At 43.1% G+C, this 17,654-nt stretch overlaps 1 protein-coding gene across 3 annotated transcripts in view; it reads left to right on the top strand.

Moving 5' to 3' along the window:
* The window catches only part of SOS1 (SOS Ras/Rac guanine nucleotide exchange factor 1), a 114,607-nt gene that overhangs the window by 54,540 nt on the left and 42,413 nt on the right, over positions 1-17,654 (top strand). For 2 of the 3 annotated variants that reach the window (XM_075596428.1, XM_075596429.1), the window contains 3 exons: positions 8,240-8,365; positions 13,760-13,891; positions 16,239-16,403. In XM_075596428.1, coding sequence (XP_075452543.1) covers positions 8,240-8,365; positions 13,760-13,891; positions 16,239-16,403 — 423 coding nt within the window. Of the gene's footprint in view, positions 1-8,239; positions 8,366-8,586; positions 8,691-13,759; positions 13,892-16,238; positions 16,404-17,654 lie in introns of those variants that run through there. The other variant, XM_075596430.1, reaches the window with a different exon arrangement.

The following is a 17,654-nucleotide window of genomic DNA, read 5'->3' as shown; positions in this document are numbered from 1 at the left end:
TCAGCGCACCCGCACTGCAGACAGGCGGTGCGCTGAGATACACAGACCGCGATATGCGGTCTGTAGGGAGCTGGAGCGGGAGGTGGGCGGGAGTGGGAGGTTTGACAGGGAGGGGGGGCGTGGCTTGAGCGGAGGGACCCCCTACTCTCCCCCCCCCCCCCTCCCTCCACGGGCTGCAGGAGGGACCCGCTACTCTTTCCCCCCCCCCCCCTCCCTCCACGGGCTGCAGGAGGGACCCACTACTCTCCCCCCCCCCCCCTCCCTCCCTCCACGGACTCGGGCTGGAGCTGGAGCTGCTGAAGGTAAAGTTTAAACACACACACACATGCAGGCACTCATACATACACACATACACACACACACACACACACACGCAGGCAGGCACTCATACATACACACACACAGGCAGGCAGGCACACACGCACTCAGACACACACACAGACATGCACTCACCTGCTTTCACTCCACACTCCTCCCCGCTCCCCAAAGCCTCTCCTCCTCCCGAAGCCTCCCCTCCTCATTGGCTCACAGCCACACCACGTGACGCGTCAACGCTAGGAAACACCATTCTCTTGTGTCTCCTAGCGGCTGACGCGCCACAGCGTGTAGTCAGCTGTGCCGCCAGGGGGGACCGGGACCGGCTCGCGAGGATTCCCCTGCTGGTGGGGAACTCGCGACATAGCCGCCCGCGCCAACGAGCGCAGCGGGACCGAGGCCTTATGGGCCTTAGCTGAGCCAAACCAGTATAGATATATAGTATGAGTACCAGTTTGTTTCCATGGGTGCAGACATCAAAACCCCATTGCTAGCGGTTACTTCAACAAAAGCCTATTTTCAATTAAACAATTTATGGAAGCGCTCACCATAAAATAGTTTCTTGTATTGCTATAGCAAAATGTTTATTTAATTTTTTTAAAACAAATTACATGAAATTCTCTCATCTCCGGCGCATGATAAAATTCTCCAGAATTGTTTTCTATGGTAGAGAAATAGGTGTCATATTTTCTTTCAGGACATTTTAAGACCGCTGTGACCTGCTTTTGGGCTTTGCAGCTCAGCCCTGCCAGCTGTTTCTTTGGAATGAATAAATGACGGGCATTTGTATTCATTCAGGTCTGATCTACTAGCAAAAGCTATAAAGCCCATATTAGATTGTAAGCTCTTCGGGGCAGATGGTCTCCCTTTGCCTTACTGTATGTTGAAAAAAAAAGGAAAAATGGAAATGTGTGGTGCTCTAAAAGAAACCTCAAAATATTTTTTGCAAATAACTATAATATTCAATGTGCCACATGATGTTCCTGAGATGAAACCCCCCGGTAATCAATAAGTAGAAAACAGTCCAATATGAATCACTTCTCCATTATAATCTGACTAGTGGGCTAGGACCCCCACAAACACTGCAGTAAGGGGCCACACAATGAATAAAAGTGTCCAAACATAGAATGTCAGAATGGAGTGTGTGCCAGTGATGAAAATAACTCACGTTTGGAGTGGATGTTGTCCTTGTGGATATGAAACCTTCCTCTTCCAGTGGGGGTGTGCATCCGATTTTCCTGATAGAGATAAACGCAAAGGCAAAGAAAAAGCAGGCACCGTTTCTCAGGGAAACCGTTTTTCCTTACTGTATGTTGTCATGTACCTGTTGTGCTCACCCCCATTGTTTGTAGTATAGTTACATTGTATTGTGATGTTAAGCGCTGCATCCACTGCTGCGTTGTATGAATAAAGTGATACATATTTACTTAATGGCGCTCTTCTAGAGACCCCGTCCAGTGCCGAAAGACACTTTATAGCCCATTGACGTCTTCAGCACCAGAAGGTGTTTAATGGAATAGCACTGCTTAGTGACTATGAGCCTGACTTAATAAGAGAAACAGAAACCTGCTAAAACAGGGATTTGAATAAAACATTTAGCAGACGTTTCAATTTTTTTAAATTTTATTGTCTAAAGTAGGAGAAGCTGGTGTTTAATAAATATAGTAAGAGCGGTTTAAGGTTTTTGCATTGTGTGTGCACAGTTTCCTATAGAAGGACACTCTGCAATATACTGCGACAGAATACTATATACAGTAGTATCTTTTTTTGCTGTCTGGAAAGCAGACCAACCAACGGGACAGTAGTCTCTCGTTCTACTCCATGTATGGGGCACGGACACACCCTTCTGACAGGCACAGTGAGATGGGGTGACTTGCCCAAAGTCACAAGGAGAGCTGACATTGGGATATGCGCTGGGTCCAAACGCTTCAAAGGCCATGCCCTTTACCACCAAGTTACTCCTCCATTAACACAATCTCCTTTCACAACACACAAAAGGCCATGCCCTTTACCGAACGTGATAAAGCCAGCCTTTGTGACGTCCTGATATGGGACTGTAAAGGTTAAGCATACATTGGTTCAGGGGTGCGCAAACTGAGGGGTGCGAGATTTTTTGGGGTGGCGCGGCGGTCACAGAGGCCTCGTGCTCTTCCCCAAAGCATTTAAATTAAATGCCGGGGAGCACGCGAAGCCTCTGCAACTCGACTTACCTCGTCTTCGGGCAACGTGGCGTCAAATGAGGCTGCTGGGTCATGTGACATCACACGACCCGCTGTGTGATTTGATGCTGGAAACCAATATAAGGGGGTGGGGGGGTGGGGCACCAGCAGGGGAAGGGCAGGCAGGGGGGTGCTGTGCCAAAGGTTTGTGCACCCCTGCATTGGATAATTTTTTAAAAAAAACGTACAGGACAGTTTTTACAGGCAATATACTGTATCTCTAAGCAAGTTTTCATAATGATAATCAAGGCTGAGCTAATTGATTGTGTGTTAATTAGAAAAGTCTTTAAAACCTGGCCTGTTGGTAGCCCTCAAGGATGGAGTTTGAGTCCCCAATATTATAGACATCACTGAGGCTAGTGCTGAGCCATGTAATGCAACTCTAGTCCTATGGTTTCATTTAGAGCCAGACTCTCTTGTGTAGACCTTGTGGTGTCACCCCACCCATGTGGTTTCTCACATCACTGACATTCGTAGAAGAGTTGTTTATTTCTCAGTTTTTCCTCTGTGTATTGAACGTAAATATGTTGGCCAAGTGGTGATATGGAGGACGTGGTGCTTAAACGTTGTAACATGTTATGCAAGAACTTTGCTAGCACCTCCAGGTGCTTGTTAAATAACAAAACACAGACCTTACACAAGCTCCTATACTATATATGATCGTTGATAATCTGTTAAAAAAAAAAAAAACCATCTGTGGTTCTGTTAATTATCTCTTTTCTAGAGCCGCCTGCAATGCATTGCCAAGTCTTATGCCAGAGAAAGGGGTTCGCATATTGCACCATTGATGCCAATGGTTAAATAAAAATGGTTATTTGAATTTCTGTATTGATCACATGGATGTCCAAAATGAATACATTAGAGATTAGATGATAGTGCTGGAGATTTGCAACAACAGGAGGACCACAGCCTCTGTGTTCTGTTCTTTGTAACATTTCTTGATCATCAAGACAAGGCCCATGCCTTGGAGCTTACAATCTAAATCTGTAAGACTGAACAAGAATTGTGTTCATGGAAGGATAGCCAGGAGAAAGCCACTGCTCCCTAAGAAGAACATTGCTGCGTGTCTGAAGTTCGCAAAGAGCACATAGATGATCCACAAGACTTCTGGAACAATGTTCTCTGGACAGACGAGTCAAAGGTAGAACTTTTTGACCTGAATGAGAAATGTTATGTTTGGCGAAAACCAAACACTGCATTCAAACAGAAGAACCTCGTCCCAATTGTCAAGCATGGTGGTGGGAGTGTGATGGTTTGGGGCTGCATTGCTGGCTTAGGACCTAGACGGCTTTCCATCATTGACAACCATGAATTCTACATTGTATAAGAAGATTCTAGAGGTGAATGTGAGGCCATCCATCCATGCGTGAGCTGAAGTGAAAGCGGGTCATGCAGCAAGACAATTATCCTAAACATACAAGCAGATCTACAATAGAATGGCTGCCGAGGATGAAATTCTGCGTTCTAGAATGGCCTATTCCAAGTCCTGACCTAAACCCCATTGCACCACCAGGTTCTGAATCTAAACGCTCACATACTTTTTTAAGTGAAACTTCTTTAGCGTCACCGACTACATGAAAATTTCCCTGGCAGTAAATTGCTTTGATGGTGACGGAAGTAAAGTCCAGGAAATGACGTCACTACTGGCATAAGAGGCCATCACCGACATCAGTGTTGCCAGCTCGTGTCACCGGAGAAAAGGACGACACACACACACACACACCCACCTGGGTGCTGTGTCCCCGCAGCTCCTCCTGGGGGGTGGGGGGGGGGGGGAGGATAGGGGAGTGCTGCTCGTGTCTGGTAAGGCTGCGTTTATAGCAACGCTGATGTCACGGTTGCTGGAAAAATCAAATTGAGGTGACTTCCAGCGATCGCGAACACGCCATCGCGTTGTCGCGTCGCGCCCACTATAAGCACACGCGACAGCGTCAATACATTTGTTTTTGACGTGACGTTGCTGTCGCCGACACCAAGCGCAGCCTTAGAAGGAAGCGGGTGGGGGGAGAGCGCGCCGTATCCCTCAGTGCCGCCGTAGGGAGGGGGGTGAGAGGGTTGAGCGTGCCATGTCCCCACAGCTCCACCGGGGGGGGGGGGGGGGGAGAGAACTCTGAGCGCGCTGTGTCCCTGTAGCTCAAAGGGGGAGAGCGCTGAGCGTGCCGTGCCCTGTAGGTCGGGGGGGGGGGGGGGTGCACGTGCCGCATGCTTTTCATGTATATAGTGCCGGGAGCTGCAGAGTGTGTGTGGGTGTGTGTGTGTGTGTGTGTGTGTGTGTGTGTGTGTGTATATATGTGCGTGCTTGGGTTGTGTGAGTGAAAGGAAGTGCTAGATAAGATTTTTTTAAAGAAAAAAAAACTTGAATACATTTTTTTTATTTCTGCAATCATTCACACACACGCACACACGCATACACGCATACATACACACATCCACGCATACATACACACATCCACACATACACATACATACATTTGAGGGCAGGCAGGGGCGCGAAAAGATGAATTTCCTCATCTTCGCCGCTGTCTGTCGGCTCCCCTCTCCCTGCCATGCGCGCGTGCGGGACTTGTATTGAAAGGCTGACTGTCGTCAGCCAACTAAAAATCCACGTGCGCGCATAGCGCAGCACGCGCCCGGCACTATAGAACGTGCTTTAGAAGACACAGTGAGATATATACACACGCACGCACTGACACACACACACACACACACACACACACACACAGCCAGTGACGTTAACAAACATACACACACCCAGTGACGCTAACACACACACAAAGAATTCGCAGTTATTATAAATATAGAAGTGCAAATAGCTGAAACACGTGTTCTAAGTCAAACTTCTTTGCGTTTTGGCCCTGATAGTGTTTTATAAAGATTTAATTATAAAGATCACCATCACAAATACAATTTCTATGACAAAACAGTGACAAAAGACAAAAGTTTCACTTAAAATGCGCATGCTCGGCGCGCACACACTTTTTTATTTCACATAAATAAATGTTGAAAAAGTATCATGTTTTTGTGTGATATGTTCTGCATCTATTGTTAGGACTTCGATAAAGATATAATAAAATTTTTGGTTTGAAATATGTGAAAATCCTATGGGGTTCCCAAACTTTATCTCGCCACTGTATATAATCTCTTTCCGGGTGCATACCGACCAAGTGTCAGCAGAGGCAGCAGCACAGTGATAGTGGAAAACAGGAAAGGCAATCCAATGTGCCAAAAAGTGAACATTTATTCTCAACGTTTCGGCTCCCAATAGAGCTCTTGATAAAGGCTCTATTGGGAGCCGAAAAGCTGAGAACTAATGTTCACTTATTTGAACATTGAACACACACACACACACACACGTATGTATGTATGTGTCATTATTTAGTGCAATGATTTTATTATTTGTAAGTACAACTATGGAACTTCTCGTAACCGTTTGTCAGATGTCGGCATATGCCATATCATTCTGTCATTCTCGAGTTATTTCTGGGGCAGATGAAGAAAATCTGTCTAGTTTTACCGCATATGTGTTGTAGGCTATTTCTGCGTCTTATTATTAGAATAGCTAAAAATAGCTACTTTTTAAAATTTTATTTCAACAACATTTTTTCTTAACACAAAATAAAGTTAACGTAACACATCAGTTTAAACCCAGCGCAACCGTAAACATGGGATATTGTTCAAATCTATGTTTTATATGGTGCTGATAAACGCTCTACATAGTCTCATACTATATAGAGAATCAATGACTCGCCAGTGGTTACAAAGAGCTGGCAGTCCAACAGCAACTCCATCAGGATGTATAGATCTCCGTATATCTATCCTTATCAAGGAGGTTAGACACGAGAATTATACGTGGGCAGGGAATTGATACAGACGTCTGTGTCCAAGGATGATCCAATAGTGGACTCCAGTCCTGATGCGGAACCAAAAATCTTTCCTTTTCTACGGATCCACTGAATTGTATCTACTTCTGTATCTGTTTGACCAAAGATAGCATCATAATTACTTTACAAACAAAAGAACCAAGTTTCATCACCAAAAGAGATTAGATAAAGATTGTACAGTATATGATACATCTTTTTTTTTTTTTTTTAAGGTGACGATCTTAATTTATCCCATGTAGGCGGTCAAAAAACATTTGTAAAGTATTGAACAGTCCAATTGGCTTCCCTAAACTAATCTAAACGTTATAAAAGCAAAACTTTGTCTGTTGTTTCTTTGGAAATTCGTTTGGATTTGCGTTTTTTCAGGGACCTCTGAATTGGAGAACGTTTTGTTTTTTGTACCCTTGGCCCACTATATCTTTATGAAAGAGCCAATAAAGATAAGAGGGGTGTAGAGACAGAGGGGGGGGGGGGGGATATGGCTGTGTTAACTCTTGTTGAACCCTAACGGGACATAAGCTGATGGGATGTGGCCAGAGGAAAGCAAACCCCTCCCACATATCTAACTTTAAACAATGATTCTAAAATACCTATAGGTGTCGGATTTTGATAATAATAATTTAAAAAAGGAACCGAGGCACAAGTCACCTGGACGTAAACCCTTAAACATATCGCTGCAATAAGTACACTAGAATCCGTGGAGGAGCTGTCCCTTTAAACACGCCACTGTCTGTACATGTGTGTGTGCTACTAGAATTTAACTCTCCCACTGCCAGAAAGGCCAGAGCTATGCATTGCGGGATGGGTTGATTCTCATTCGACTTGCCAAATTTTTTTTCTCGGTCATGAAACCGACTTGTTGAATCAACCGCAGTGACATTCACAGTATAGCTGTATGTAGTGTCGGGCTCTCTCCCGAAAATGAACATTAAAGCCATGGGTAAGCTGTATGCTTGTGATTTCCCATTTTCCAAAGGCCCTGCTTGTCTACCGATAGGGCAGGGGTGGCCAACGCCAGCCCTCAAGGGCCACCAACAGGTCAAGTTTTCAGGATATCCCTGCTTCAGCACAGGTGGTGCAGTCAGAATGATTGAGCCACCTGTGCTGAAGCAGGGACATAAAAAACCTGACCTGTTTGGGGCTTTTGAGGACTGGAGTTGACCACACCTGCGATAGTGTCTGAGGCTCATGAAAAGCAACAAATGAATGAAAAAGACGCTCTGTACTTTAGTGCACCTCAAGTGTTGCACCTCACAGCGCACAGCTGGGCAGTTACTGCAGCGAGGAGTGCCCAGATACATGCTTTATACTCGCCTCTACCCTTTTTCATTTATTCTTTTGCTGTTGCAAATAAAGATCTTGGTAACGGCAAAAGATGGCGATTTTGTGTGAATAAGCGAAAGCGTGCAGAATGCCTGCAGCTGCAAAACTCCGTACCACACCGGGCAGGCAGAAACCAAGAGTATTAACCGTGCGCACTTTCCTTATGCAACAAATCTGAAACTGCAATAACCATTTTTACTGAAGTACATGTGAATGTGCTCACAAGTGATATGTATGTATATATGTATACATACTGTTTAAATGTTATATTAAACTGATTGTGCTGTGTGTGTATTAATAAATATATTTTGTGTGTACATGTGTCATATACATATATATTTCTCCACTTGTGAAGTAACTTGTTTTCTTTACAACAGAAGAAGTTAAAACGCTAATTATGTTGCCTACATTAGGAGATGAAAACGTATGCCGGTCTTGTAACAAGTTTCTGGACGTGCCTTTCTGCGTGGCTAACTGTTTTCCCATTCCAATCCATTGCAGGTTCAAGTGCAAGTCCATCCCAACCTCTCCTCTGCAGAAGACGCTCTCCAGTATGTTGAAGAGTTAATTCTGCAGCTGCTAAGCATGCTCTGCCAAGCGCAGCCCCGCAGTGTCCTGGATGTTGAGGTACACAGAAATAGTTCATATATTGATCTGCTCGTAAAGATGCCACTTAAAAGGACTGCATTTTATTCTATTTCTAGAGTCCGTGGCAGTGAGTGGCCAAAATCCATCAAGGTCCTTGGTATTCTGCAGCAAGAAAATGTTGAGCCTGTACTATTTCTGCTTACACTGCATATTTTCAGCCCATTTCTTAAAGTCGCACATGTTTTGTTTAATTAAAATAGGGCTATCTGCAGAATTAAAGTTGCCACACAGGATTTGCACAAACTTCGGACTTGCAACATTGTTTAGAACCTTTTCACCTCCAATGAAACAGGCAAAAAAAAAAGCAAGTTTTTTTATCAATTTATCCAAATAATTGTCTTCCTTGGTAAATTTCAATTTACCCTTAATGTCATTTTTATTTCTTTGATTTTTGTAAAAAATGAATACATTTTGTATTTTTCCCTCTTTCTAATCTCATCCATACAACACATAAAAATACCACTTGTGAGCACATTTGCATGTCTCAGGTCTGAAACCCTGCTTTTCCCCATTATCTCTTAGCATACAGTGCTTCCACTGCAGCCAGGGATTCTGGGCAATGACATGCAAATGAGCACACAGTGTCACCTTTTGCTTCAAATCCATTTTGACATGCCCCCCTGTAAGCTTTTGCCTGTCGCATTGCACAGCCTAATGTCATCCAGTGATGATCGCCTTGTACTAGCGCAAATTGAACATATGTGGAACCCAAGACTTACAAGCTGCTTTATCAAGAAGAGAACAATTCTAAAAATATTCCAAAATAGTTATTTTTCAAATGCACAAAGTTTTACAAATGATTCGACTTGCAAAGTGGGAAATCGCTTCCATTTAAAGCAGCAATTCCCCTAAATGTTTCCTCATTTCTCTTTGCAATTTGATTTGTATATTCTTGTTAATGTACAAGGAGGCCGGGATAGGAATCAGAGGCTCTATATATAGTTAACTAGCTGAAAGTACCCGGCGTTGCCTGGGAATTTGAAGAACACCCCCTCCTCCCCCCAAATACTGAGATTTATAAATGCAGAATTACATTTTCTAGTTAATGAAAATGTTTTTTTGTGTTTGTTTTGTAACACTGGTGGGTAAACGATATTTTTCGTTTTTCCATCAGGCGCAAAAACACACAATTGTCCCACTTCCCACTGCAGCATCCAACATAAAGTTGACCATGTGCAAAGCATGGATTTTCTCAATTCAGTCCAGCTACTTTATCCGACTGTCCTTGAGATGTATTCATTGACATTGCAAAGACCAGCTTCACAGGAAACTGAAGTCGTTTGAATTGGAAAGGAATGTTAGTAGGGATGAGTGGGATTCCTGGGATGAATAGGTTTTCTCCCTTGCTACTCTCTTTGCAGCTGGGGTGTTTTGGCTAATTGAGTTTTCTTTTTGTTGTTGGCATTATAATTTAAAGCTGTAATATAAAAATGTATTGAGCTACCATATATTTTGGGGGCTGATGGTTCATTGGTTGTTGCACAGTTTTCCAACTGAGCTGCATTGTATAAAATGCTTCTCATCATTTCACTGCGAAGCCGATTCCTCTTATCTCTGAGGTGTGGGCAAGCCGAGTTGAATGAGATTACATTCTCGTGACGAGATGGGGACATGTCATTGGCGCCCAATTGTATCCAAACATAGACAAAAACCTGCTCCTTGATCTCTGGAGCTATCATACAAAATGTGGTTACGATACCTTAGGCTAAGTCCCCGGTGGTGGCTGCTGCTCACGCGCCTGGTGTCCTGGCGGCGCGCACAGCTTAAAACGCGGTCTGTAGGGAGCGGTGGGGGCGTGGCCAAAACAGCTCGGCCATGACGTCAGCCCAGCAGCTCAAAGCACTGCCCTCCCATTGGTCAAAGCTATCTGCCCTGCTATTGGCTCCCAGCACACCACGTGACCGCACCGCCGCACGGGAAGACAATTGTGTTGTCTCCCCTGCTGGCTGACGCGCCAGCGCACTGCGTGAGCCAACACGCAACAACACACTGGGGCCTGCCTGATTGAGGTTAGTGTTCATCCAGTCACCGCCTTAAGAGATGTCCCAATGCATAGCGAACAGACAAGCAACTTTCCAAAATATACAGGGGCTCTGTGCCTTGAATGTATGTGGAGTAGGTTCTTGCAGGAGAGAGTGAGCCCGACCATGAATGTACCTTTCCTCTCTTTCACAGGAATGGAGACCTGAAGACCTATTAAATAATAGGTGTCAGAAAGATGGTTGCTTGGGCCCCGTTAGCCACACGTCTTGTACATTTTAAGAGCTGCATGTTTTCTTCCCCAAATGACTGGCAGTTATAGTTGGTGAATGACCCCTTAGTATCCCAGTGAGTGATATATATTATTATATATTACAGTGATATAACAAGACTGGCATTTCACAAAGTTTACTTTCATCCATTTATAGTAAGTAACGAACATTTCTGTTACATCAGCCTTTTACCTGCCTGTGTGCGGGGAAGTGATGGGTGCATTGAGCTGCTTTTCCATGTTTGAGAAATGTTCAGTTAAAGCATGTTTTACATCCAAGTATAGGCGCTGCACTTCAGTTGTAATGGGTGAGATGTTCTGTGACAAGACGATACCCTGTACAATGTAAGAGGGACAGTAGTTGTCATAACTGACTCAACACACATGAAGGGATGCAATGCTGCTCTCTTGTGGCTGAATTATTTACCTAAAGATACAACCTCACATGAATTGTTTTCAGGCTTCTGCAATTGAAAATGTCACTTGTGTGCACATTCACAGGTCTGCAACCCTTCTTTCCCCCATGATCTCCTAGCATACAATGCTTCCACTGCATCAAGGGACTCTGGGAAATGACATGCAAATGAGCACACAGTGTCACCTTTTTGCTTCAAATCCATTTCAACATGGACCACTATAAGCTTATGCCTGCCGTATTACACCGCTTTTCAGCACAGCCTGGGTTAAAGTACATAGCCAGTAAACCTACCCACAGGCAGCCGTTTCGACTTTTTGGGTTTCCTCAGTGTGAGGCTGGTTATACTGGCTTTGCCATTTGAAGCTATGATAGGTTTCACCCACACCTTAAATAAGTTATGGAGGGTAAAAAAAAGTGACAAAAAAACTCCCATTGTATAGCATAGAGCAAATGAAACTATCACTTGCACATTCACATGTCTCAGGTGTTCACACTCGCATGCGGTGGAGGGTTTTGTCACTGTTGTGTTTTTGTTTTTTTTACCCACCTAAACTTATTTCAGGCTTCTGAAACACATATACACGTATACTTGTTTTTAATCGTTCTGTGGTGTATAGTGAACAAGCAAACCTGGCACATCGGATCACACCAGGTGTGTTAAAAGCAAAGGCAAGACTGCTAGCAAGTCTGATTAGGTGGATGTTATTAGTAATAATTCTTCTAAAATGTTATCTATTATACATCTTGTAAAATAAGGTTCATTCTGCTTTTATGTAATCGCATAACAGGCTTCTGCTGCAATAAATAAGATAACGCGCAGAGAAGGATGCATAGGTGGAATAACTGGAAAAGGGATTGCAGTGAATAGTCTTGACCAGCGTTTTCCAAATGGGGTTCCGTGAGGTAAAATGAAGGGTTCCGCGATTCAAATAAAAAATTAGGCCGCTGCTCCTCCTTTGGTTAACCGGTGCTTCTGGCAGGCTGGGTTGTCCGGCGGGGGCTTTTCCTTTTGGTGGGGGCGGGAGAGAGTGGCGTCGGAGCGGCTGCCGGGGTTCACTGAAATCGATCCCAGCAATTCTAAAATGGCCACCGGGACTGCACGGAGGGCCTAGGCAGGGGATCAGAGGGGACCGGCAGAAAGCAGAACAGGAGCTGGGTTTCCTCCACCCCGCCTGTGCCCGATCTATCCCCAGGGGCAGTACTTTGTAACCTCGAGAAGGGACTGAGACACCAACACCACTGCGGGCTCCTTTCCCCCCACCCTACACCACGGGGAGAGAGGTAATACAGAGCAGCACAGCAGTGAGAGGCCGTAGGTAGCACTGGGGTAAGGAACGGGCGGACCAGCAGCCGAAGCAGGTGTAACTTTCAATTTAAAGGTAGTTGATCTTGAACCAAGAACATTTTTCGCCTGAGGCGCATTTTTTTTTTTTATGTGCTACGCTAAAAATATTTAAGGGGTTCCATTATGTTATACAAAATATAAAAGGGTTCTGTGGCTAAATTTAACTGGGAAATGCTGGTTTTGACAAAGCCTTTGTGTTTTGACCTTTAACCACTAAGCATTATGTTTCACCTACAAGTCCAGTACTGAGGTTTTATTATCATTTTTTCCTGATATTCCAAAGGGTCACAGAGGCACAGCTGGGTGCCGGCTCGCCTTTAGCAATTGTTATATGGTGGCGGTTGTTGGGTTATTATTTTTCACATAAAGGATTAGAAATCTAAACAATTTTGTAGGCTTTTTTCTCTCTAAAACTCACCATATTTTAAACAATGGCCGTATTTTGATAAAATGACTATTTGACATTTTTGCAGGGAGTATGATAGAGTCTTTTAGGCTCTTGTTTTGAACTTTTCCACTAGGCATCCAAATATTCACTTTACTTCTCTAAAGTTCGTTTCGGATTGGTGCTCCTTGTTGGCTGCCTTCTGTAGCATCTCCCATTTGCCATCTCAATGACATACTTATTATATATATTTATATTTTTCTAATTTTTGTAGAGACTCTTAATGGATGTTTATTGTACATTTCATGATGACCGGTGCGAGCAGGCTGTTGGGATCATGATGGGAAATCTGTTCATCGTCTTCCTACGTTTATGAAAGAGGCAGAGAATACGCTTGCTGACATACTGTCATTGCATTGCAACTTTCAGTATGTTGTCAATTGGGATTCACCGTTGACAAAACCTTCCAAAGTCTGTTTTTATACTAAATTGTAAATCAATAGCATCCTCCGTTTTGCCCGACTGGATATGGAGTACTGCACAGACTGGAATGTTACCCACTGCTGCTGAACATACAGTACTGTTGGTGGGGAAACGCATGTATTGTATGTATAGATCATTTTCTTTATATATGGGAGTGATGCCTTCATGTCAGTGGGAGTGTTCCTGGGATGTCGCGGGGACTTTGCTTTTACTGGGCCCGTGGCAGCGAGGATTTGATAAGACACCTGCCTCCCCATAACAATGTGGAGCCCTCAAACAATTCTGTGTGTGCAGTTGAATTGCCGTCTTTTTGTACAAATGTGATGTAGACACATCGTTGTGAGACGCTTTATTTTATGGTTGATTTGTTTCTTTGAATATTTCTATTGAATGCATGCACGGTTAGTATTAATTTATAAAGATTACTTCACTTTCTTAGATGACATGACTTTCCTTCCGTAACAGGCTTTTTGTGTTTTCTCTCCTCACAGGAGCGTGTTCAGAAAAGCTTCCCTCACCCCATTGATAAGTGGGCCATCGCTGATGCTCAGTCTGCTATTGAAAAGAAAAAGCGGAGAAACCCTTTATCTCTCCCAGTAGATAAAATTCATCCTTTATTAAAGGTAAAGCATGCAATACAGCATAACTGATAAAGTTATGGCTGTCATGTTTTATTTAGTTGCTTACAACAATCCCCCTATTTTTGGTATGTATGTCTTTTTGAGAATTTGGTCCTCTGGAAGTGAACAACGCTATTCCTAGCTCCAGGGACACCCCTCTCGCCCCATTTCCTGATATAATAGCTTTTCATATACCAGTAAAATCAAAGGTGACTGTCGTGCTCGTCCAATTGGAAGCCGCAATATGCTTTGATGACACTGCGGCTTCCTATTGGCCTGTGGGAGTGTGGCTTGTATGGCAGCCATATTGATTTCCCAGAAGGGAAAAATATCTCGGGAAGCGGGATTCCCCGGAGATATAGTGTGGTTTCGCTTCCTGAGACCCCCGGTACCGATGTAGGTAAAAATATAAACAAAGTAGAGGGAGATTGCTGCTGTGATGCATTTTTTGCTTGGTGTTCAAGTAATGGTTATATTAAACCTTCAAAAATATGTTTAAAAAAAAGTGTACTCCATAAGCAGTACAGCCATTAATCGCAGTAGGACCATAACCTTTTCTACACTCCAAGAAATGTAAATTTCAGTAGCAATCTTTGTAAATCATTTAAATATTCACAGTAGAAGCCTTTTTTTTGTTGTTTTTCTTTCTTTCCATTTTTTAATACAGGATTGAAGCAGGGGGTGTCCGGAGCTGGGCCCCATTAATGTCTTCTCCGGGGACCCCCTGCAGCCCGAGATACTTACCTCCGAAAGGGGTGCTGGTATCTACTACAGTTTTTTTTAAAGCCCCCCGGTCACATGAGCCAATAGGCAGCCGCACTGGGTGACGTCACGGCTTCCTATTGGCCCGTAGGGGCCTGGAGCTTTGAAAAGCGGCCATATAGTGAGCCCTGGAGTGGCTATCGGCACCCACTACTGAGGTAAGTATCTCTAGAAGCAGGGGGTTCCCAGAGCTGAAATTAACAAAGTTATAACAATCCTGTATTTAAAAAAAATATATATATAGCTTGGATTTACTCTAAGACATTTTTAAAGGTTTAGAGTAACAAAAAACTTTTTTATTTAAAAGTTGAATTGCATGTATTGTTTGAAATACGTAGCTCTTGTATGAAATGCAAGTAGAAGATAATGCAATAATGTGATTTGCAAAAACTTAATGTGAATATACACTGTAATTTTTTTTAATTCTTATTCATTTATTTCAAACACTTATTCGTGTCTGTAAAATACATTTGTATCTGGTCATTTGTATGGCTACATAGAATGCATCCTTATAGCAAGTACAGTACGTGCTTCTTGAGGTGCAGGCACTATTCTGCCACATGTACAGTTTGTGGCTGGAACTTTTATACATTGTTAATATCTGCAACTGCACGAGCCAGGGGAAACTGCACAGGGATTTGCAGAAACGCTATGTTCCAAACTATGACTCTCTAAAAATGCCACCTAATGTATATACTGAAAGCCACTTCAAAGGCTTGCACTGCTGCTACTGCTGAATCTGTTCACCAAGCTATAAAATAGCTGACATACTGTATATTTAACATTTGCAACCGCCCACAAAATGAGTGAGCGTTGTGTTAATTCCATAGCTTGGTGATTGGACCTTTTGCGTTGTCGTTTGATCCATAAAATACAAATCATGTCAAACTAGATGAAAATTATTTGGTCGAACTTATGTTTTCTTCTCCTGTATAAGTGATGTAATTAAATGATCCCAGGTGAGCAATGCACATAGGGCTCAGTTTACTAAGCAGTGTTGTTCTACAAGACACCTTCCAACACCAGAAAGACGCCTTATGGGCCCTATTGTGTTTTCCAGCACCAGAAAGTGTCTTATAGAATAGCATTCCTTAGAAAATATGGGCCTTAAACAGTCATGTACTTCAAATTCTTATGCTGTTGCTCATTGTAATACTTTAAAATCTGCTACATTGTATTTTCTATAAACCATATCTTTAATTGTACTTTTACTATATGGGAAATAATGTTTCCGTGAAACAAACATGTTTTCTTTGTAGTCTTTCCCCCCCCCCCCCCTTTTTTTGTCTTTACTTTTTCTTTTCTATTTCTATCCATCCTTTTAATGGCAGACACGAAATAAATAAGTTATTGTAAGCAAAAAAGGGACAAAACCCTCTACTGTACATTGCCTCGGACTGGTCTGCACCCCTGCCTTTCCCCATTATCTCTTAGCATGCAATGCTTCCACTGCAACCAGGGATATTCTGGGTAATGACATGCAAATGAGCACAGTGTCACCTTTTTTAAAATGTTAGTTTTTAAAACTGATTGCAGTGTAAATAACAATCTAATCTGTTGTTTTTTTGTTTGTTTTTTCCCCCCCCAGGAGGTCTTAGGTTATAAAATTGACCACCAAGTATCTGTTTACATAGTAGCAGTATTAGAATACATTTCTGCGGATATTTTAAAACTTGCTGGGAATTATGTACGGAATATAAGGCATTATGAAATTACAAAGCAAGATATAAAAGTTGCAATGTGTGTCGATAAGGTAGGAATCCGTTGCTTTTCCAGTCTTGTCATTACCGTTTCATGTTCTTAACCCATTTCTTCCCAGGCAATGTTGGCGATTAAGGGCTTAAAATTTGCCTTTTTTACAGCATTTTTTCCTCTTGGTTTTACAATATCGCCTATTAATTTTGGGTCCCACTCAGTAAGAATATGCCATTAGTTCCTTTCGTCCCTTATACACTTAATTGTTTTATATTGAAAGGACAGACTGCTTGTACCTTGTGAGGATCCGTGTTAGAGGACGTATTCTCTAAGTCAGGGATGTGCAAACTTTTTTGTTTGTGCCCCCCTGCCTGCTCTCCCCCACTGCTCTCCCCCACTGCTCTCACCCTCTGCTTGCGCCCCCCAGCCCTCTTACCTTTCCTCCTGCTTTGAGGATTTAGCAGAAGTAAGCTGGTTTATTATTTTGTGTGTGTCAACTGTAAATATTACTGTATGTTCACTTGCATGTCTTAGACAGGTCTGCAACCCTATCTTTCCCCATTATCGCCCAGCATACAGCGCTTCCACTGCAGCAAGGGATTCTGGGAAATGACATGCAAATGAGCACACAGTGCCACCTTTTGTCTCAAGCTCGTATTACACAAGCAAATCCTCAAGCTGTTTTAAACACAGCTTTTAGACAGAGGCTGGGATGAGATGCAAAGCCAGTAAACCCGCTCACAGACATGTTTCAACCTTGATGGGTATCATCAGTGTGAGGTTGGTTGTACTGGTTAAGCTGGTTTGAGACTAGACTAGGTATTCACCACAATTATTAAGGTTATGGTGGGTAAAAAAAGTGACAAAAACCCTCCACAAAAAAGCATAATGCAACTGTAAATATTACTGTATGTTCATTTGCATGTCTTAGACAGGTCTGCAACCCTATCTTTCCCCATTATCGCCCAGCATACAGCGCTTCCACTGCAGCAAGGGATTCTGGGAAATGACATGCAAATGAGCACACAGTGCCACCTTTTATCTCAAGCTCGTATTACACAAGCATAGGTGGCACTGTGTGCTCATTTGCATGTCATTTCCCAGAATCCATTGCTGCAGTGGAAGTGCTGTGTGCTGGCTGTTAATAGTGAAAGACAGGGTTGCAGACCTGTCTAAGACATGCAAGTGAACATACAGTAATATTTACAGTTGCTTTATGCTTTAGTGTGGAGGGTTTTTGTCACTTTTTTTACCCACCATAACCTTAATAATTGTGGTTTATATTTATTTATTTCCTTGCTGAATAAAT

The sequence above is a fragment of the Ascaphus truei genome, chromosome 4 (genome assembly GCF_040206685.1).
Source record: "Ascaphus truei isolate aAscTru1 chromosome 4, aAscTru1.hap1, whole genome shotgun sequence".
NCBI classification, from domain to species: Eukaryota; Metazoa; Chordata; class Amphibia; order Anura; family Ascaphidae; genus Ascaphus; species Ascaphus truei.
The sequence above is the reverse complement of the archived record's forward strand: the minus strand, read 5'-3'. Positions and strand labels throughout refer to the sequence as shown.